The sequence below is a fragment of the Oenanthe melanoleuca genome, chromosome 13, assembly GCF_029582105.1.
Source record: "Oenanthe melanoleuca isolate GR-GAL-2019-014 chromosome 13, OMel1.0, whole genome shotgun sequence".
Lineage (NCBI taxonomy): Eukaryota > Metazoa > Chordata > Aves > Passeriformes > Muscicapidae > Oenanthe > Oenanthe melanoleuca.
In genome coordinates, this window is record NC_079347.1 from 2,520,645 (window position 1) to 2,544,062 (window position 23,418).

The window sequence follows — 23,418 nt, forward strand, 5'->3', positions numbered from 1 at the left end:
CATTTGTACAGGTTTAACAGCAGGGAGAGAGCAGTGAGCAGGGCTCAGGAAGCTGCTCTTGCCCCTCTTTAATGCCTGTACTACCAAGCAGTGCCTGGGGAATTCTCACACCAGGCATCAAAACGCTGGGAAGAGCACGGGAACAGCACAATGGGGAGTGGGCTGCTTTCCAGGAGCTGCCTGTTTGATCAGCAGGGAGATGTCAGGGCTGGGCACTGAACATATGAGAGCACTTTCTATTTCCATCCTTTAATAGCTTGCATTAAAAACGTCCCCCGTCATTTAACTTAAAACAGGATGAAAGAAACGGGAAAAAAAAAAATCTGCTAGAGCCGTTTTGTTGCAAATGTGGACACAGGCAAGTGAGGGAAACCAGCAGGAATTAAAATCCACTGAGTTTTTCCAGTTATCTCAGCAGCAGCCTGTGCTTGGGCAAAGTCTCTTTCCAAAGTCAGGGCTCAGCCCATGGTATGGAAATGGCTCAGGGCAACCTGGTCCAGGGCGAGGTGTCCCTGCCCATGGCAGGGGTGGAACTGGATGAGCTCCAAGGTCCCTTCCAACCCAAACCATTCTGTGATGGAGGAGCAGCTGCTCCAGGGACTGTCCTGGGCACTCAGGTCACGGCTCCCCAGCAGTGACATCGCAGAACTAATGTCACACTCCTTCAGCTCCCCACAAGCAGGCTGAGGCTGCCTTTCCTCCTGCCCTTTCTCTTCCCACGCCACAAGCTGCTGCTGTCTCTGAGGCACTGGGAAGGGGATGGAGCTTGTAAAGAGATCCAGGCAGGGGCTGGGAGCTGGGCTGAGTGTCACTGTCCCATGACCTGAGAAAAGTCCCTGTCACTGAGCTGAGGGGGGCTGGACTGTGTCAGCTCTGTGCCCTGCAGAGCCCCAGCACGATGCTGGAAGAGGGAGCAGCAGAGCCTGCTCTGATGGGGCTCATTTGCTGCCTCCTCACAGCAAAACAATTACAGCAGCTGCACAGCACTTCTGCATTAGCAGGGCTTTGTTAATTGTCATTTGAACTAGAGCGGAAATGCTTAGAAAGATTTTCCTTGATTAAAATGTTGTCAGTGATGGGGAACTCAACAGACCTCTGAGAAAACTATTCCAGCTATAGCTTTGCTTTAAAGTCCAAGGCCAGTTTCTACTGTGAACACTTTATCTAATTACATCAAACCCTCACTCCATTTTAGCTTTATCAGCTGGAATAGCACAGTTTAATCACTTCAACAAGTTGGCTATAGCAATCTCCTAATTTTCTGATAAGATAAATTATTGAGCCAGACCCAGGGAAAGAGTCAGAGCAGCTCTGACACCAAAGTCCAGCACCCAGTACTCCCATGTTCCTATTTTAACCTCCACAGGAGCTGCCCAAATGGCCACCAGGAATGGCAGAGCACAGAGATACAGAGCCTGAGGCAGCCACATGAGGAAGCACATCACCCAAATTTACTCCTGATTGTACAGGGAGTGTAACCCTCAGGTCTGCCCCAAAAGATAGAATCTTTTCATATATAAATTATCCTGGAGACAATCTCCTCATACACAGCAACCTCTGGCTGGGGTATTCACAGAGAAAGGTGGAATTCAATTAAAAAATTTCTCATGGTCGGATGTGGTTGTTTATTAAATCTTATCTAAAGTACAGAGAGTTCTGTAACACTTCTAGATACCAGCTAAAAGTGAGCAAAATGGAGGCAAATTTAGTTAGTTACAAGGGTTTTTAAAGCTAAACAGTCCAATAAAGAACTAACACCTATATTATTTATGCCTTTGACCTAATAACCCAACACCTGTGACCTACAGTGTTGCACTAACCATCCAACCAAAAACTACTACTTGGAATCATGAAGCAGAAGGACTAAGACAGAAAGAGACAACACCCAAGAACTTTCATGTTGTCCCATAGCTATTACTATATTCTAAAAACCCCAAATTCAAAACCCTTCACCATGTGATATCACACATTTCTATTCTAACTACACACCAGTGATTTTAACTCCATCACTCAAATTTTGGAAGCCTTCTCCAAAGGTCATAAGCAGTGTTCTCCAGGGGGGTCAGTGTCAGAAAGCACAGAAAGCTCAAAACTCCCAGGCTTCAGGGTTCCAACCTCTGGACACAGTCCTGTGCTGTGTGCTCTGGGATGGCCCTGCTGAGCAGGGAGGTGGGACCAGGAGAAGCTCTGAGGTTCCCTGACCCATCCTGAGGTTCTGTGAACACTCCTCAGCAGCACAGAGCTCAAGGTGCCACGGCTGATAAAGGGAGGGATTTCCAGTGGCCTCCATGAAGGGAGAGGAATTAAGATTTTTGACTCAGGAAGGAATTTACCTGCTCAGAATCTGCTTTAGCAAAGAGGCTTTTCTCTGTGAAACCCAGTGTCCAGTCCTTTCAACCATCTCCTGACTTCACCTGGAGTTCTTTCCAGTTCCTGAGGTGCAGACACCAAACTCAGACACTCCACTGCCAGCAGCAGCTGACACACCCCCACCAAGCACAGCTGACACAAGAGCAGCCCTATTTCTGACTCCATTTCTGCCTCCATCAACGACAGGGACACTGTCAGAGCTTTCCAGCACTGAAAGTGGCACACCAAGAAAAGAAACCTTCATCACACACAAATAAATGAAGGAAGAGCCACTCACCCACTTGTTCCAGGTCTCTGGGTCTGAGAGAAGCGCCAATCTGTGTTAGGCTGAGCTTGCTGCAAAGGAAAAAGAAGAGTTTTAATACCTCCATTCTTGCCTTTGAAAATGATCCTGGATTATTTCAGTCTGGAGTATCAGCATGTTCTGTCCAAGTGAAGCAAATCAATTAGAACAAAGAGAAAGCTCCCCCCTTCCCCTTTCTTGAGTATTTCTGAAGCAGCATGAATACCAAAAAGCATGACAAAAACTGTTCAGAGAATAATCTTCCAAAGCAGCTCAGGAAACCAGGCTGTGAAAGAAATGAAGCATGAAATAAACTGATAAGGGCATGAATTCAGCAGGAGCAGTGGTACCACAGTAATGAGCTTGGAGGAGGAAGGGGGGTGTGAGGGGGTGGCAGAGTTAATTGATACTGAGAAAGATGCTCTTAACACTCTCAGGTAAAATGGTAACAGACCTTCCTAATCTCTCCTTCTTCTGTCCTTAAAAAGGCATGCCCGAGATCCTGCTCTCATGCTTTGTGGTTGAATGACTTTTCCTAGCTGCTGTGGCCTTGGAGCACTACAATATTTTTTTTCTGTCCACAGAGAAAAGAATAAACTTCCGACAGCAAGAGGAAAAAGCATTATTTGTTTAGGAGGCACAATAACCTTCAGACACAGCAGCACACTTTGGAACCTCATCAATAAGCCCCCATATCACTCTCTGCCCGTGTTGTTTTACAAGCAGACAATGAACATTTTGTAAATAAGGAAGGACATGGAGCAAGCTTGTATATTCCTGTTTGAATCATGCCTTTGTGGAAGGCACTAAATAGCACAACTGTTCCTGTCGGGAAAATACACACACTTCCGAAAATCATGATCATCTTAATTAACTCCAGAGCGATGACATACTACCTGGAAAGGACAACACTTCCCTCAGTTATTTTAGGAAGGAGCAGCTCACAGTGGAACATCAGTTTTATAGGATTATTCTGCTTGTACATGCAATTACTAAGGAAAAGTGAAGACGAGTAGAGCTGACCTAGATTTTTATTTGGTAGATGTGCTCTCACTAATTTCTCTGCAGCTTTGATGATGCTCATGAAAGAAGATATTAGAATAAATTACTCCCCTAAAATAGAGGCCCCACTGGTCCCCATGCTGCATGCAAATGAAGCTGTTTCAAGACTTGCCCTCCAGATTTCAGATATTCATTTTTGCACACGCTGACACACAATACTGCACAAGACAAGCCCTTCCCAATTTTCTGAATAGCCCTTCCATTTTTTGAATTCCTGTTGTAATTACCATTTTCAAATTTAGGGCAGGCATTTGTGACACAAAATTGCTTTACTTTTTATATCCCAAAGTTATAAAAGCTCCAGCTAAACACAGTCACCTACATCTATATTTAGGCATCTGAGTACAAACAGCTCAAGTTTTCAAAGCTTGCTGCTCCTCAGCTTCTGCAAGCCCAAGGGCACATAAGGTCACCAGGATCTTTGTGAATAATGTCACTCCTGACATTTCAGTATTTTAGTGCTGAATACCGAATTCAGCTCCTTGCTCAACATGACCAAGCTGCAAAATGATCCCTTGCCGAGGCACAGTCAGTAATTAATAACACTAGGGGTTTGAGAAATGAGAAATTTCTACAGTGCACCTCTAAAACTGAGCAAAAGAGACACAGGCAGACCTTCCTTTCAGATAACCTCCTCCGCACCACAGCTCATGTGCCGTGCAGGAAAAAGGAGTTAAACAGAAGCAAGAAGTTAAACCCAAAAAAAAACCTGCTCCTGACCACGCTAAGGATCACTTTAAATAGAAGCAAGTACGAGCGGGGCCAGGGGGAAACTCTCCACTGCTACAAACACAAAGTCTTTAATTCCACAACTCTGCCCAGCCCCTTCCCCCACCTCCACTAAGCCGAGCCAAAACTTTCACCTGCCACCTCCCAGGAGATGACAGTGACACGTGTTCCCTGAGGCCACCGTCCTGGGAGGAAGGACAGAGGGAGAGCAGCCAGCTGGCCTGGATAAGACAAACTGTTGCACTCAGCAGAGAGGACAGTAAGAAACTCTTACCCCATCACAGGGACTCGCTAAGGTGCTGGTCACCTGCTCATAGGCAGCCACGGTCTCTGCAGTGCTGGAATGGCTGAAGGGCTTTACAAAGAGGAAATCGCTCTGCTCGGACATGGGTGAGAAACAAGAGGTGTAATTCTGCGCCTGGGAGGTCAAGCCCGCTCCTCCCACGTCCAGGTACTTGATGAAGCCATCTGGCTTCATCTGCCCTCGGAAATGGGAGGCGGGTTTGCGGCCAGTGCCCCGGCAGCAACCCGCCAAGGTCCAGCTGGCACTGCCAGCCTTGAGACAGCGGGCAGCCACCAGCCCGAACATCACGCAGGACACGAGGGAGATGGACACCAAGGAGATGATGAGGTAAAGAGTTAGGTTGGTATCCTCGGGAGAAGACGGGGGGAGGTCCAAGGACTTGGAGAAGTCCTGCACGCTGCTCTCCTCCCGAGAAATGACTATAACCACGGAGGACGAGAGGGACGGCGTGCCATTGTCCCTCACTTCCACCACCAGCCTGTGGGAATCTTCCGACTCCCTGAGAGCCTGTGCAAGCCTTATCTCTCCAGAGCGGCGTTCCACTTGGAAAGGCAAAGCCTCAGCAGACTCCTGCAGCTGGTAGGACAGCCAGGCATTATGGCCACTGTCAGCATCAACTGCTACGATTTTAGTTACCAGATAGCCAGGCTCTGCCAAGGCTGGGATGGCTTGGTGGAAGGCAGAGCCCTTGGGGACAGACGGGTAGACAATGCTGGGAGCATTGTCATTCTCATCCAGGACAAACACATGGACCACAGCTGTGCTACTCAGAGCAGGAGACCCAGCATCCTTCACCTCCACAGGCACCTGGAACACCTTGTCCTGCTCGTAATCCAGAGCTCGCACGGTGTAGATGGTGCCGTTGTCCTGGTCGATTCGGAAGTAGGTTGAGATAGGCACATCCTGCATCCCATTGTCCAGGATGGAGTAAGACAGCTTGGCATTGCTACCCTCATCAGGGTCTGATGCTGACACCGAAAACACAGAGGTTCCAGGGAGGGAGTTTTCCTGAACGTGAGCTGTATCAAAAGGGCTGGAGAAATTCGGCGCGTTATCATTCACGTCAGCGATGCGGAGATAAAAGGTTTTTTGTGTGGCCCTCTGGGGGGACCCTGAATCCACAGCCCTCACTGTGATGTTGTATCCACTGGCTTTCTCCCGATCAAGGGGACCGCTGGTGACCAGCGAGAAATGCTCTTTAAAAGATGACACTAGTTTGAACGGGAGCTCTTTTGCTATCTGCAGATGGACCTGCCCGTTGTCACCGGAATCGCTGTCCTTCACACCGATGAGGGCGATCACCGTGCCCGGGGCGGCATCCTCCTGCACTGGGCTGGAGACAGAGGTCAGCAGGATCTCTGGGCTGTTATCATTGATATCGATTAATTCCACTCGCAGGTGACAGTGGCCTTCCATGGCTGGGGATCCCTTGTCCCTGGCTCGAACCGCAATCTCGTAAGCACTGGATTCCTCATAATCCAGTGGGGCTTTGGTTCTGATCTCCCCTGTACGGGCATCTAAGGAGAACAGCTTGGTGAATTTACCTGGTGCATTATTGCTGGTTTTGAAAGAATATTCCACGTCCCCGTTGGGACCTTCATCCAGGTCGGTGACATTCAGCTTGGTGACCAGAGTGCCCACTGGCACATTCTCCTCCAGAAGCACCTTGGATATGGGTGGGTCACAGACAGGAGGGTTGTCATTTGCATCCAAGACATGGATGGTAACTCTGGCAGTGCCAGATTTCACGGGATTCCCTCCATCCAGGGCTGTCAGTGTCAGATGATGAACAGGCACTTTCTCTCTATCCAGGGCTTTTTCAAGTACGATCTCGGGCATTTTAACACCATCTCCTCTCACATTGATGCTCAGGGCAAAATGCTTGCTGGGGCTGAGCTCGTAGGTGGAGATGGAGTTGGAGCCCATATCCGGGTCTTCTGCTACCTCCAAGGGCAGCCGAGTCCCAGGGTTGGCTACCTCAGTGATCTCCAACAGCACCTCTGGCTTGGGGAACTGGGGCGCGTTGTCATTCACGTCGAGGACGTCCACCTCAACGCGGTGGAGCTGGAGGGGGTTCTCCATGACGAGTTGGAGGTGCAGGGAGCACGTGGGGCTCTGCCCACACAGTGCCTCCCGGTCCAGCCTGCTGTCCAGCAGCAGCACACCTGCCGCCAGGTCCACCTGGAAGTGCCGCTGCCTCCCCTCGCTCACCAGGCGCAGGTTGCGGGCGGCCAGGCTCCGCACCTCCACCCCTAGGTCCTTGGCCAGGTCGCCCACAGAGAAACCCGGCTCGCGATCCTCGGGCACAGAGTAGTGGAGCTGGGCGCAGCTGGGAGCCGGCAGGCAGGAGAGGGCTGCGAGCAGCAGCGGGAGCTGCCATGGCAAACTCTGTCCCGCCAGCATCCCGTGCCGGGTGTGCGAACGGAGCAGCGCGGAGAGCGGCGGCGGCTCCGCGCAGCCTCCCCCTCCTCCCCGCCCCCGCAGCCGGCCCCGGCAGCCGGAACCCCCGAGCCCCGGCGGGGTCCGAGCGGGTCGCGCAGGGAGGAAGCCGCCGCCGGAGCCGCCGGAGCCGGACGGGGAGGGATGGAGGAGGCGGGGGAGGGGGCGAGCGCAGCCCGGCCGGATGAACCGCTTCTCGATTCGCAAAGACACACAAAGTCGGCGAGCGGAGGGGATGGACCGAGTGACAGTTTTACGTCTCTCCACAGCCCCCTCCTCCTCCTCCTCCTCCTTTTTCTCTCCCTCCTCCTCCCCTTCTCCATCTCACCGCCTTCCCCAAAATACGCACGGCGTAGCCCCCCCCCCGCTTCCCCCGCTGCCGCCACTCCGCCCCCGCAGCGCCGGGAGGGCGCCGGGGACTCCCGGCAGCGGGAACCCCGCTCCGCCCCGCCCGGCTGCCGGCACCGGGCACCGGCGGACACCCCCTCCCCAAAGCCGGTCGGTTCGGTGCCGAGCCCCGCCAACACCGGGGCTGTGATCAGGCTGGAGACCGCACCCCGAGCTCACCTCGCTGCACAGGGTGGGATCCGCGGAGGGTTTCACAAACATGAACTCGCTGATATCCGAGACTGGCGAAAAGCAGGAGCGGTAACGAGGGGCGGGGGGTGCCGTTGCTGTCACCTGCACGCCCATCACAGTGTCCCCTTTCTTAGGCTCATAGTGCAAGTGCCCAAAGATGTGGCTGGGAGGAGGCTGAAGCGTGTTCACGCTCTCCACGCAGCAGCCCTGGTTGGCAGGAGCAGAGCCCCGCCGGAGCCACCGAATGCCCAGCGCTGCCAGTCCCACCAGCGAGACGCTGGAGATGAGCACTAGGGACACAATCAGATAAAGCGTAATGGGGGGCAAGCCCCCACCATCAGCGGCCCGAGCCTCGGAGCCCTGCAGGGCCTCTGGACCCTTCTCCTCCACCAGCACCACCAGCGTGACCGCTGTGGAGAGCGGGGGCTCCCCGGCGTCCCGGACCACCACCAGCAGCTCGTGCTCAGAGGGGTCCGTCTCCTGCAGAGCCCGCGTGATCCGGATCTCCCCGGAACGCAGGGCCACGCTGAAAAGCCCCAGGTCTGTGGCTTCCACGAGGTTGTAGGACAGCCAGGCGTTGCGCCCCGAGTCCGCATCTATCGCCACCACCTTGGTGATGAGGGCAGGAGGGACGATGGAGGGGGAAATTCGGAACTGAGTAGCAGAGTCCTCCCCAGCCCTGGGGAAATGCACCCGTGGGGCGTTGTCGTTCTGGTCCACCACAAAAACATGAACCAGTGTTCTGTTCCTCAGGGCCGGGGAGCCACCATCAGAGACCTCCACATGGAACTGGAGATAGGTGGTTTGCTCATAGTCAAAAGGAAATTTGGCAGTGACCTGCCCATTCGTGGGATGTATCGAGAGATAGCGAGTAGGATCCAGGCCTGGATCTGTCCCACCAGCTCGCAGGATGGAGTAGGACAGGCGGGAATTCTGCTCCGAGTCCGGGTCGGCAGCAGAGACTGTAACCAGCACACTGCCCACTGGGTTGTTTTCTGCCACCAGCACTTCATAGGACGCTTGCTCAAACTGGGGAGCGTTGTCATTGACGTCGATCAGGGTGATTGGCAAGATGGTGTGGCGGGAGAGAGGGGGATTGCCCAGGTCCGAGGCAGAGACGGTGACATTGTAGTAGGCAACGTGCTCCCGGTCCAGACGGGTGCTGGTGAGCAGCGAGTACTGGTGTTCGTAGTCCTTGCGCAGCTGGAAGGGAAGATCCGGAGACACGTGACACAGGACCTTGCCCTGCTCGCCAGAGTCCCTGTCTCTGACGTGTATCACGGCCACCACCGTGCCCGGCAGCGCATCCTCGCTCAGGGTGCTGGAGAAGGAGGTAAGAATGACCTCAGGGGCGTTGTCATTGACATCGGTGATTTCCACCACCACGCTGCAGTGCTCCTCCATCGTGGGCGACCCCATGTCCTTGGCCTCCACTTCGATCTCGTACACTGTGGCCTCCTCAAAGTCCAGGTTGCCCTGGACTCGAATCTCCCCAGTTTGCTCATCGATGGCGAAGATCTGGCGTAAGGCAGCCGAGTTGTGGCTGCTGAGGGAGTAGCGGATGTCTCCGTTGGGTCCTTCGTCCACATCAGTGGCATTTAACTTCACCACGAGGGTGCCCAGCGGCGAGTTCTCCACCAAGCGTGCTCCGTAGGACGGTTTGTCAAAGACGGGGTGGTTGTCATTGGCATCCAGGACCTGAATAGTGATGCGTATCTTGCTGGACTGTGGGGGAGAGCCCCCATCTTCAGCAGTCAGGACCAGGTAGTGGAAAGCTCTGAATTCCCGGTCCAGAGCCCGCTCCAGCACCAGCTCAGGGAACTTCCCACCATCAGTGCGGGCTTTCACGTTGAGGTTGAAGTTGTCATTGGCACTCAGGTGATAGGTCTGCAAGGTGTTGGTGCCCACGTCGGGGTCCTGGGCTGGCTGGATGGGGAAGCGGGCACCCAGAGACGCCAGCTCGTAGATGCGCAAGGAAACCTCATCGCTGGGGAACTCTGGGGGGTTGTCATTGATATCCAGGATCTCCACCTCGATACGGTAAAACTCCACTGGGTTCTCGATGGCAAGTTTCAAGTGGAGGAAGCAGCGTGGGTTCTGCCCGCAGAGCTGCTCCCGGTCTATCCTCTCGCTGACCATAATAACCCCGGTGTTCACATTGACGGAGAAGTACTGGGAATCCGAATCCGACAGTACCTGCAGGTTAGCTGCAGCCAGTTTAGCCACATCCGTGCCCAGGTCCTTAGCGATATTGCCCACAAAGGCACCCCGTGTGAGCTCCTCAGGGATGCTGTATCGGATCTGAGCAGATGAGCTGTGCAAGAACAAGCAGAAGGAGAAGACACGCGGCAGCCCCAGGGACCGGCGCGCCTGCCCTACCCTCGGCATCCTTGCCGGGTGGCCGGCCGGGGAGCGATGCCCTGGGCGCCGGGGGCCGCGCTCAGCGCTCGCCGCTCCCATTCATTGTTTGGGGCGGACGCGGCTCGGCGGGGCGGGGGGAGCGCGGCCGCGCAGCCGCCCCGCCATTGGCTGCGGGCGCGGCGGCGCCGCTCCAATCGCCGCGCTCCTTCCCCAGGACAGCAACACCGGCGCCAATCACGGCCCGCGCACCGGCGCCGCGCGCCGCGCACCGGAGCGGCCGCGCCGCGCCCCCCGCGGGGCCCGCGCCGCCGGACCCCGCCCCGGCATCGCCGCTCACCTGGCCGCGGTCCCGCAGCGTGCCGGCGGCGGGCAGGAAAGCCCCGCTCTCCCTCGGCAGCGTGGCGGGGGTCGGGCAGGGCCGCAGGAAGGTGAAGTCGCTCCGCTCGGAGCCGGGGGAGTAGCAGGTGCTGTAGCGCTGGGATGGGGACTCGGTGGGTCGCAGCGTGACCTCCATGTACTTAAGGGTGCCGTCGGAGCTGAGCTGCAGCTTGGGGCTGGAGTGCTTGCAGAAGTCCCGGGAGGGCGACTCGCTGAGCCAGCAGCAGCAGTAGGGTGAGACGGCGGCTCGGCCCCTGCGCCGGAGGCACCGGGCGGCCAGGAGGGTGACAGTGGCCAGTGCCACCGTGCTAACGGCTGCCAGCGCGATGATCAGGTAGAAGGTCAGGTCCGGCTTCTCCTTGGCACCAGCCAGGAAATCCTGAGGCTTGAAGCTCTCCTCCAGGGCTGCCTCCTCCAGGGCCACGGTGATGGTGGCAGTGGTGGAGAGCGGGGGGTCACCGTTGTCCGTCACCAGGACAACGAGCTGCTGCACGGCCATGTCGCTGTCCTGGAAGGCACGAGCCGTCCGCACCTCCCCTGTGTACAGCGACACATGGAACAAGGAGGGGTCGGTGGACTGGGGCAACAGCCGGTATGAGAGCCAGGCGTTGTGCCCAGCATCTGCATCCACTGCTGTCACCTTGGCCACCAGGTAGCCCGGTGGGGCAGACAGCGGGACCCTCTGGGGTGCCGGCACATCGCTGTCACTGGCGGGGTACAGGATGGTGGGGGGATGGTCATTCTGGTCCAGCACAAAGATATAGACAGTAACATTGGCATAGAGCGGGGGGGACCCCGAGTCCCTCACGACCACGGACACCGGCAGAACCTGCAGCAGCTCGAAGTCGAAGGTGCGCTGAGCATAGAGATTACCATTGTCGGGGTTGATGTGGACAAAGGAGGAGATGGGCGCATTCTGCACTTGGCCACTCTCTATGGAGTAAACAAGCCGGGAATTATCCCCGTCGTCGGGATCTGAGGCAGAGACGGTGCACAGCAGGGAGCCAGGCGGGTTGTTCTCCTGGAGAAAGGCATCGTAGGAGGGCTGCGAGAAGCGTGGGGGGTTGTCATTCACATCAGATATATTGAGGAGCAGCATGAGTGTGGTGGTGAGGGCAGGAGAGCCACCATCCTGGGCGATCAGCTCCACTGCGTACTGTGAGGTAGACTCTCGGTCCAGGCTCTTCTGGGTGACCAGAGAGAAGTGGTTCTGAAGGGACCTGATGGCAAAAGGCACGTCGGGGGAGATCTCCAGGCTCACACGCCCGTTGGCCCCTGAGTCTCGGTCCCGTACGTTGAAGAGCCCCACGACAGTCTCCGGTGGGGTGTCTTCTGGCACCGGATTCAACAGGGAGGTGAGCATCACCTCCGGGGGATTGTCATTGGCATCCTCCACTTGCACCTGCAGCACACAGTTGCCCTCCATCTCTGGGACTCCTCCATCGTGGGCTCGCACGTAGATCTCATAGAAACGCGATTCCTCAAAGTCCAGGGCCCCACTCACCCGGACTTCGCCAGAGTGGGGATCCAGGGCAAAGAGCCTCCGCACCGAGTCGGAGGTGTGAACCCCGAAGGAGTACTGGGTCTCCCCATTGGGACCCTCATCGGGGTCGGACGCATTGACCCGGAGGAGCACAGCCCCCACAGGTGTGTTTTCCGGGACTTTCACCCTGTATGTGGTGTGGTCAAAGGTGGGCGCGTTGTCATTGACATCCAAGACCTGGATCGTTATCTGCGCTGTGCCCGAGCGCGCCGGGCTTCCCCCATCCACAGCTGTCAGCACCAGCTGCACTTCTGGCTGCTCTTCCCGGTCCAGGGCACGCTCCAGCACCAGCTCCGGGAAGAGTTTGCCATCCGGCTGCTGCTTGACATCCAGAGAGAAGTGGGAGTTGGGGCTCAGCCGGTAGGAGCTCACAGCATTGCTGCCCACGTCGGGGTCCTGCGCGCTCTCCAGCGGGAAGCGCGCGGCCACCGTGGCAGACTCGGCGATGCGCAGGGTGCGGTGAGCGGTGGGGAAGCTCGGGGAGTTGTCATTCAGATCCAGGATCTCCACTTCCAGGCGGAAGAGCTGCAGGGGGTTCTCTGTCACCACCTGCACCGACAGCACGCAGCTGGCAGCTGCTCCGCACAGACGCTCGCGGTCCAGCCGCTGGCTCACCACCAGCGTGCCGCTGTCCAGGCGCACGGCGAAGTAGCGCAAGCTCTCCTCTGAGCCCAGGCGCAGCCTGCGACCTGGCAGCTCCTCCACCTTCAAGCCCAGGTCCCGGGCCACGTTCCCCACCACGGTTCCCAACTCTGACTCCTCAACCACCGAGTAGTGGATCTGCCCGGAGACCCAGCCCCAGCCGCAGAGCAAAAACAAACTCAGTACTTGCCATTTCCAGGCGGATCGCTGGAGGCTGACACTCTCCATGTCCGTGCGCATCCGGCCCGGGACACAGCAGGCACTGAGGAACTGCGAATAAATCCCCGGGTCTCTCTTCCACGGCTTAGAAAACAGCTCCGGGGCTCCGGCAGGCTGCGGCTCCAACTGTCAGCCTCCAAGCAGAGGGGGTGGGCTGGGGGAGGGGAACTGAATCACAGCCCCAGCGCGGAGGTGGGAGGGGTGGGGGGAGAAGAAGCCGATTTCCCCCCCTCGCTTCAGATCAGCTCCCAATTGGCCGAGAGCTCCATCCCCTCTCGGCCAGCAGTGGCTCCGGAGGTGCGGGAAGAGGGGCCTGAGCCGGCAACAGCGGGGCTGCCACCCCCGGCCTCCCCTCTGCCAGCCTGACTCACTTGCTCCGACAGCTCGCTTTGCGTTCACAGGGAAACTGCACGTCCTGGCAGCCTGGAAGCAAGGTACAAGCCCTCCCTGTGTGCTCCCCCTCCACAATGGTGGCTTCACATCATGCCCACAGACAAAGGGCAGCTGTCATGAGCACAGGCCAAAGGACTTTTCATGCCCGATGAAAAGGTGCTTGTTAGAGCCCCGAGGTGCCAGGGGCTCTTCTCTCACCCCTCTTCTCCCCCTCAGCTACTGCTTTGGCTGCTGCCTGCACCCCATGATTGCCTCTCTGAGTGAGGCATCACTGTCACCACCAGGCAGGAGACCTTGCACTGAGACGGGGATGCCACCCCTGCCAGCCCACCGTGGGAGTGGGAGGCTGAAGGTAGAAAAGCAAAGACAGGTGAGCCATTCAAACCCAAAATACAATTGCTCCAAATACACACCTGACTGGAAGCCACCTCCTCACCCTGGGGTGAGGAAGGGGTCAGACTTCACAGTACCCAAATCACTGCAAACACACAGAGCCAGACAATAAGGCCACTAGATCACCACAGGATCGCACCACAGGGTCAGCATGTCAGAGTGGGAAGGAAGCCCAAGCCTCCCACCTGGCAGACACACACACACTGATACTCCATGGCAGGGCCAGCTTTGCAGTCTCCTGAGGGCAGGAGCAGGGCTCTTCGCCTCCCCAGGGGGGAGTACAGTAATTTCCTGCTCTCCCTGTCCCAGACAATATCGGCAAGCTGCAGACTTTTAGTTCAATTCACATCCCTGCAGAAGCCTTGTGCAATCACAGAGTCACAGAATGGCCTGGGTTGGAAGGCACCTTATAGATTATCTCACTCTGACCTCCTGCAGTGGGCAGGGACATCTGCACTAGACCAGGTTGCTCAGAGCTCAATCCAGCCCAGCCTTTAACACTTGCAGGGATGCAGCAGCCACAGTTTCTCTAGGCAACCTATACCAGTGCCTCACCGCCCTCATAAGGAAGAATTTTTATACCTGTTATCTAATCTAAACCTTCTGTCAGCTTTAAACCATTCCCTCTTGTTCTGTCACTGCATACTGTTGTAAAAAGTCCCTCTCTGTCTCCTGTCCTCAGTCACTGAAAGCCACCCAGACCCTGCCCTGGGTGCACACAGACCCTGGGTGTGGCAGACAGGGGACCCAGTGCCTGCCTGGGATCCTGCCTGGGATCCTGCCTGCCCCCACCACCTGGGCACCAGAGGGACCCGGGGGATTGGTGAGAGGCTGATGCCCGGCACGGTGGATGGCGACAGGGACAGCATCCTTCTGGCGAGGACAGGGACAGCCAAGGTGCTGCAGCCGAGGGTCCTCCCTCCCGTCTGCAGCACCTCCCTGCCTGTTCTGAGAGCCGTGAGGCGGGACCACCCTGCTGCCAGTCAGGGAGAGACACCGGGAAGAACCTTAGGAATGGTGAGAACACTGCCCGGGTCCCACCTACTGCCGGCTCCGGAGGAGGGGGGAAGGCGTCCTTAAAGAGACAATGCAGAAAAAAACAAGGGACAAGAAAAAAAAAAAAAACAATACGAACTAGGGATTCTTCAGCACTACGGACTAGGGATTCCTCAGCACACAGAGACCAATTCCTTCTTGCACATACTCATTCCCCCAGGGCTCCTGAGGGTGCCACCAGCAAGTAACCTTGGCTGTAGAATGTACCCTGTCCCCAGGCCAGTCCAGGACAGTACAAGCTGGTAACAGAGCTTCCCACTGGCACCACAGGGTGCTGCACCCCTGGGAATGGGTTTGGTGCTGCTGCAGAAGTCCCCTACAAAGCCCACACAGCTTGGGAGAATCCACTCAGTGTCCTGAGATGGCTCAGCCTCCAAGGAGCTGGAACAAGGGCTTCACATGGGAATCCTGCTGCTGCTTGGGTCTGTCAAAGCCTGGGATGGGGACAGCGTGACAAGGCAGGAAGGGTTTCGGGTGTCTTGGATAGAGAAAGAGATGTTCCTTATTCCACAGGGTCAGAGCTCACTCTGTGGAAAGGCACCAAGCCAGACAACCCAGGGATCACTGAAAATCCTGCAGGGTAGAATCCCTCATGGATACCTGCAGGGTAGGATCCCTGTCCTCAGGGTAGGATCTGCAGGACACATCACCTGCTACAGACAGGGCCAACACCCTTCCCACTGCATCACTTTTGAGGGCTGGGTGTGCCCTGCAGAGCAAGGAGGTGTAAAGCCTTTGCAGGCTTGACACTGTTGTCACCACAAAGACTGGAAATCCAGGAGCCAGAGCCAGCTCAGCTGATTTCTCACTGCCAGCACCTTTCCAGTGCACTATTGGGGACAAGGAGGGAATCATGGCTGGGGCTCAGGCTTGCTGCCCTCCTGCCACCCCCAAAGGAGGTGATTTGACGCTCTTAAATAATTTATTGCCCTCACCACCAGAGGCATCTTGCCAGCACGTTTTGGTGGAGGGGACATCCTTGTCCCCAGCCTTAGCACAGCCCACACAATGCAGAGGAACACTTGCTCCTGCAGCTGCTGCAGCCATTCTCACCTGCCACAAATCAGAAGTGCTGAGTCTGAGCAGTGACGCAAGCAGGGGGGAAAAAAAAAAGGCATAAAATAATTCTGAGAGGTTTCTGCCTCCGTCTGTGATTTGGCCACACTGAGCAGGCAGCACACGCAGCCTCCCAGCCATGAACAGCTTCCGCTGCACCTCACTTCCTTCTGCTCTGAGGAGCCGGTCGCTCCTACCCACTGCCTCCCAGGAAGGACAAATTACCAGCACCAACGACCTTGGAAATCCACCTGATCCACACTGCCCCTCCACTGGGTCCACTACCTGGCCTCACCTCTGAAGACTGAAGCATTCCTGTAATTGAAAGCTTTCAAATTAAGCAGCACAATTCCCATCGGGAGAGAAGCACAGAAGCTGCTGCCATGCGCAAACGCCTTCCAGCCTGCAGTTTGTTCGGTCAGGACATCAGACATCACCCAGACAGCATATTACGACTCATGCAGAGCTTTCTAAAGGGTTTTTGAACAACATCTGAATGGAGGACTCACCACCCTGCTCAGAGCCAAAGTCCAGCTCAGCAGAGCCCTGCAAGCAACTGGAGCAGTCTGCAATCCCATCCCCTCCCCCAAAGCGAACCTCAGCAGAGAACTTCCATGGAAATAAAACCAGAACCATTCAAGAGTCTAACACAAGGAGCGGCACAGATGGGAGGGACTGCTCTGTGGCCATGGTCAGAGGAACCAGCAGCATCCTCAGCTTTGCATGCTGCACTGTGAGAGGCGACACTGATCCCCAGCTCCCAGCCCCATCTGCATCACCACCTCGCCAGCCCCCACCGAGTCACAACGCACAGACATTACGTTCCCCCGCAGTGCAAGTGCTCCCCTTGGCTCTCCTTTTGCAAAGGGAAGGAAATACCATGGACAACAAACTTCGTGCCAAGGATTAACAAGTGGTTTCAAGCTGACCTCAGCCTCCACCAGTTACTCATGCAAGGCGTGCCCAAAACTGTGTCCAAAAGACGCATCATTGACATCAGGAGCAAACTGACTCACTCGATCCTGCTCACCACACTGCAAAAGTCATCAGCCCTCAGGATGGCTCATTTGACTCCGAAGAACACCTGTTCAGCTGGAGCTGAACTCTTTAGGGGCGTGGCACGACTGGATATCCCTCCCAGCCCCAACACGCAACCACAAGCAAACAGCACAAACGAACCGTGGCTCTGCCCAGCGCTGGGACACGCCAAGGAAGGAGCTACATTACCTCAGCAGGTGTGGGGAGCCGGCTGGCAGTGCCCACAATCTGGTGGTACAGCCCTGGCTCACCATTCCTGATGGTGCCCTGGCGGCTCCCCAAGGGGCTGGAAGTGAAGGGCTTTTTACACAGGAGGTCACTCTGGCGAGAGTCTGTGGTGAGATAGACCTGGTGGTAGAAGCTGGGTGGTGTGAAGCCGCCCCGCACGGCATCGATGTGGTGGAAGGGCCCTGGTGTCCTGTACGTGGTACTCCTGGAGCTGCTGTACAGCTCTTTTGACTTCCTCCACTTGTAGCACTTGAAGATGCCCACGGACAACATGGTGATGAAGAAGGCTGCTGACACCAAAATCACAGCCAGGATGAGATAGAAAGTCACATGTCTCCTGGGATCACTGGCAGGGGCCACATCAGTGAGGTCAGTGAGCACCTCCTTGACCATCTCAGCCACAGAGATGGAGATGGTGGCACTGGAGGACAGCACGGGCTCCCCATGGTCTTTCAGCAGGATGATTAAGGTGTGCTCGGGAGCGTCATCCTCGCGGAGCTGACGGGCCGTGAAGATCTCCCCGTTGTGCAGCCCCACCTTGAAGAGGCTGGGGTCAGTGGCCTGCAACAGGGTGTAGGAGATCCAGGCGTTGTACCCTGCATCCGCATCCACCGCCACCACCTTGGTGACCATGTGCCCGGCAGGAGTGCCTGGTGCCACCACATCGGTGTAGCTGGCGGTGGTGTTGGGGTGGGGGTACAGCACCATTGGGGCATTGTCATTGAGGTCAGTGACAAAGACACTGACTGACACGTTAGTGGCCAGAGGCGGAAAGCCGCCGTCCTGGACCTGCACCATCATGTTGAACTCCACCTGGTCCTCATGGTCCAGGGAGGTGAGCAGGTAGAGGGTGCCATTCTCCCGGTTGATGGAGAAGAGGTGGCCAAAAGTGGTGTCACCCTGCAAAAGGGTGTAGGAGAGGTGGGCATTGCGCCCGAGGTCCGGATCCGTGGCGCTCACGTTAAGGATGGGGATGCCGGGCACGTTGTTCTCCGGAACATAGACATCATAGGAGTCCTGGGACGCCTTGGGGGCGTTGTCGTTGACATCTGACACCTGCACCAGGATGTGTTTTACTGCAGACAAGGGTGGTGAGCCCGAGTCCTTGGCTGTGATAGTGATGTTGTACTCTGCTGCCTTTTCCCGGTCCAGAGCTCCTTCTGTTTTCAATGTGTAGTAATTTTTGAGGGAGGAGCTGAGCATGAACGGGATTCCAGGGGAAATAAAGCAGTTCACCAGGCCATTGTCGTGGGAGTCCAAGTCTGTTACACTCAGCAGAGCTACGACCGTCCCTGGGGCTGCATCTTCAGGCACAGGGCTGTACACAGAAGTCACGGTCACCTCTGGAGCATTGTCATTCACATCCACGACTTCCACCAGCACTTTGCAATGAGCCACACCAGGAACGGCTCCCTTGTCTTTAGCCTGTAAGTAAATCTCGTACAACTTTGCTTCCTCATAGTCCAGCTGTCCCTTGACCCTCAACTCCCCTGTGGCTGAGTCCAGAGCAAAGAGTTCTCGTACCTTGGCGGGGGTGTGGCTGCTGAAGGAGTAGACGATGTCTCCATTGGGCCCATCATCCAGATCGTAGGCACTGATCCTGGCGACCAGGGTACCGCTGGGCGTGTTCTCCCTCACACTCGCCTTGTAGGTGGACTGGTTGAAGACCGGGGCATTATCGTTGGCATCTACAACGTCAATGTGGATCTGCACGTGAGCCGACCGTGGCGGGCTGCCTCCATCCAGCGCGGTCAAGACCAAATTCAGCTCCCTTTGCTCCTCCCTGTCTAGTTCCTTCTCTAGCACTAGTTCCGCGTACTTGCTGCCATCCACCCTCGTCTGCACGTCGAGAGCAAAGTTCGGGTTGGCGCTGAGCTGGTAGGTCTGCAAAGAGTTAACTCCCACATCGGGATCTTGCGCGCTCTCTAGCGGGAAGCGCGCTCCGGCAGCCACCGACTCACTGATTTCCAGCCTCGCCTGGCTGCTGGGAAAAGCCGGGTCGTTGTCATTGATGTCCTGGATCTCTACGGTGCCGCTGTACAGCTCGAGCGGGTTTTCCACCACGATCTCAAAGCTGAGGGTGCAGGGAGAGAGCGCGCCGCAAAGCTCCTCCCGGTCTATCCTTTCGTTCACCAGCAGCGCCCCGCTCTTCAGATCCACCCCGAAGTACTTCTTGTTGCCGCCGGACACCACCCGCAATCGGCGCCCCGGCAGCTGCCCGAGGTCCAGCGCCAGGTCGGCTACCACATTCCCCACCGCGGAGCCTCTCCGCGCCTCCTCGGGGATCGCATAGCGAATCGCGGCGGAAACCCAGTCGAAAACGCCGAACAAAAGCAAGAGACTCAGTACCTGCCCCGTCGTCACCCCGCGGCTCCTTACAGCAACGCCGTTCATCGCACAGGACGGCCGCGCTCTCCGCTTCGCCCCCCGCCCCGGCTAGAAACTCTCAGCTCGCCCCGTCATGCCGCTGCCCAGCGGCCCCGGGAAGCGGCGGCGGCGGCGGGGAGCCGGGCATCGCTCGGCGGGCTCGGCGGTGACTCACTCCCAGAGTCTCTGTGAGACCGTCTGCGCCTCATCCCGGCTCCGAGCGGGGCCGGGCCGCCAGTTCCCCCCCGCTCCATCATTGGCCGACAGCGGCACACAGAGTCCCGGCCAATAACTGCACAGAGCGCAGGGCGCCGAGCCCCGCCGCCACCGAGCCCCGCCGGAGGCAGCGCGGCCACCGAGGACAGCGGGGCTCGAGAGGGCAGAACCTGAAGGGAGAGCGCGGCCCGGAGAGAAACCCCGCTATAAGAACAGCCGGGCGCGGGGAGCGCTGGTATAGGCGGGGTAGATCGGGCACAGGGACTGCGTGTGCGGGAGGGAAGCTGTAAAATTTGGCAGAGATAGTGACGCCAAAAGGGGCGATACGGAGATATGGAGTGTTTGGAGTGCGTGTCCCGGGAATACCTCGCTGGAATGAGGCAGAGGGAATAAGGGGAAGTGGAGAGGATTCTCCGGGGTACGCAGGGTGCCAGGAAGAGCCAGCACCAGCACGATGCGCCAGCTCCCAGTGTTTCTCACGACCTTTAGGATGCCGGATCTCCCACCCAAATGCTTCCTGGGAGGCCCCTTTCAAGGCGTCGGCATGCTGCTGCTCCACCAAAGCAGCGTAGCCTGCAAAGCGACACTGATTTCGTGCTGCCGAATTACGAGCAGCTCCTCCGGCCGCAACACAGAGTCTCACCGCGGGGCGGCTCCCGCCGCTAGATTTCCAGGAGCATCGCCCCTCCTGCGGGATCCCCACCGCCACCACTATCCCAGCAGGAATCTTCCCCGACAAACCGCAGAAATCTCCGTTTAATACACCCTCCTACTCTCGCCATCTCCCGGGTTGCTCCCCGGTACTTTTTTCCACAGGGCAGACTAAGGGAAATCGCGCTCTGCGACCTGCGGCGCGGGTTCACCGGGGTGGGAACCGATCCCGTTCCCGTGCAGCAAGAGCCTGGCAGGTCACAGCACCGGCAGTGCCTGGCCGAAAACCTGCCCTCGGCTTGTTGTTGCTGTCATCAGCAACTCGTGCTAGTGCTAGCAAGTCGGGTTTTCCGACTTTCCACGCACGCATAAGGATAAATTGACGGAAATTCCGGCATTCGTCACCTACAGAACTGATCGGCTGTCACGGGGTGATGAAAAGGGGACGATGAAGCTTGATAAGGGAGCGCCAGGAGCCCTGTGAAAACCCAGTTGTGACACAGAGCCCAGGTGTCATCCCACAGCCGACACTGATAAGGAAAGGACGGCGATGTCCGGCAAAAACCGGACTGGAAATCAGCGCGCACGGGTTCATTCACTCACGGAGGCTCTCAAAGCCTTGCAGAACTGGCTCGGAAACTTGCGGTGGGTTTTGTTACCCCCTAATTGTGGTGGCTGAGCTCGTAGGGGCTGCAAATCGCCCGCACCAGCGCTGGACAGTGACATTCGCCAGAGCGAGAGGGATCTCGACTCTGCGTGTCCTCGCCCCGCACAATCCTAAAAGCTGCCGTGGGATCCACCCAGAGACGCAGTAGTTCTGCGCTTACATGAAGAGTCGGCTATATCGAAAGGATCGGTGCAATCTGTCCTATCTACATGCTCAGCTATTTCCTTTTCTCCTGATTAATCGCTGTCAAAAGATAAACTTTATCAGCGCTACTTATCATTCTTATCACCTGTCACAGAATGTGATAAAAGTTCACATAGCGTTCACATGTGATAGGGTTTCACACAGATAAAATCCAATATTTGTCATCTAAAGTTCCCAAAGCACTTATTTTCTCACAGAATACCAAGTCCCAATTTTCTTTCTTTCTTATATATAATCTAAACCCAAGAAAAACCACAGCTCTCTTCCACCCAAATCTTGAAATAGCGACTTGTTTCTCTGAAATAAACTCTGAATCTTTTTTCCAACCACTGTAAGCACTGAATCCTTTCTTCTAATCACTGGCCATATCAGGTTTTTCCTCACGCGATTTACCACACAATTTCTAGAACGTGGGAACCACATTTCTCAGGTAATTTCCCTTCCTATGAGTGCACACATCACCCGTACCAGAGTACCTTCTCCTTTTAATGCCAGCAGCAGTGGGATGGCCAAGCAGCGGAGCATGAGTAGAAGAGAGATCTCGGGAAAGGCATGGAAGACAGAACAGTGCCATCTACCGTGTCTCGGTTGATCTGGAGACATTATATCGCCTCCATGTACATGAGAAGCCTGAATATTGCAGACGACGCTTCAGAGCGCCTGAAAGCGCCGTTTTGAGGGAGAGGACTGGAAAAGTACAACAGCTAAGGGGGAAGATGCCTTCCCCTGCACCAAGAATTCCTTCGGGGACGGGTTCAAGCCAAATCCCAGCCTGAGCCGCTCATTTCAGCATTTTTCCCGACTCCACTGAGGCTCCAGAAGCGGTGGCAGCAGGGAACAAAAAAGCTCCTTCTGCTTGTTGCCAGGCTTGGAGCTACACGGAAGCAGCAGCTCCGGCTCTACAGACGGAGGGAAAAAGGCGAGTTACGGGTGTACACAACACCTTCTGTTAGAGGACCTGAAAGCGCTAAAGAACCGAGCTTGCCAGAAAAGCAGAGAGCTACAGCGTGGCTGCCCCCACTGAGTAAACACGCCGGGATAGTTCACACATCATTATCACATGAAAGTGCCCAAATGTGGCTGAGACAATGAGTGACCACTAAACCAAGGAGAAAGGGTTGTCTCAGCTTCAGAACCCATGACACTTTTGCTCCCGCTCCAACCCGAGTCCACCTCAGCACTCCAGCACGATGAAACTCGCACCTGTCTGTCCTTCTTCAGGACAGACAGAAATACTGACAATATTCGCGTGGCTCCTCGGGGAAAATCAGCAATTTGCGGGTAAGGCTTGACAGGTCAAAAGGATGAGTCACATACACACCCACTCACTCACATCCCCACGCCCCGGAGTTATTGAGCAGTGCGCCCTCACTTTCAGATATGACGGTTCCCCACTGATCACCGACAGCAGAACAAGAAAAAAAAGATTCACAAAAACTCACAGAGAGGGACCGTAGGACAGAAGCTCACCTGTGCCGAGCTCCCGGGACTAGGATGGTCCTGCCCAGAATGAGTGCCTGAATCGGAATCAGCGGACTGGACACCGGCAGGCAAGGCTGCCGCCCCTGGTCGCAGGAACGTGAAGTCCTTCTGCCCCGACTCGGAGGCTAAACACACCTCGTAGGAATACGGCAAGGGCAGCGTGCTACTGCAATAGTTGTACGGTGCTTTTGAGCCCAAGGTGGAATACAGTTCCTTATCAGAAGTTATAAAAATGGGAGGCTTCCTCGACTGTCGACATTTAAAGAAAAAAACAAAAATGACCGTGGAAACGAATAATAAGGACACGATGGAGAGTGACACAACAAGAATAAGGTTCACATCAGACATCAGCTCAGACACAGCGTCTCTGTCGCTCAGCTCCGGCAGCGCCTCCTGCAAGCTCTCGGCCAGCACCACGTGCAGCGTGGCCGTGGCCGACAGCGCCGGCTGCCCGTGGTCCTTCACCACGGCCACCACTCGCTGCTTGGCCGCGTCCCGCTCGGACACGGCGCGCGCCGTGCGCACCTCGCCGCTGTGCAGCCCCACGCGGAACAGCGCCGGCTCCGACGCCTGCACCAGCTCGTACGACAGCCACGCGTTGCGCCCCGCGTCCGCGTCCACCGCCACCACCTTGGCCACCAGGTAGCCGGCCTCGGCCGAGCGCGGCACCACCTCGAACGGCGCCGCTGCCGGAGCCTCTCCCGCCGCCGCCGCCGCCGCCGCCGGCCACAGCACCCGCGGCGCGTTGTCGTTGCGGT

The 23,418-nt window shown here is 56.5% G+C and overlaps 1 protein-coding gene across 1 annotated transcript in view; it reads right to left on the reverse strand.

The window, feature by feature from the left end:
- Positions 1–23,418, reverse strand: part of LOC130258913 (protocadherin gamma-A9-like) — a 96,951-nt gene that overhangs the window by 18,515 nt on the left and 55,018 nt on the right. The window contains exon 5 of the mRNA XM_056502663.1: positions 2,648–2,706. Coding sequence (XP_056358638.1) covers positions 2,648–2,706 — 59 coding nt within the window. The remainder of the gene's footprint in view (positions 1–2,647; positions 2,707–23,418) is intronic.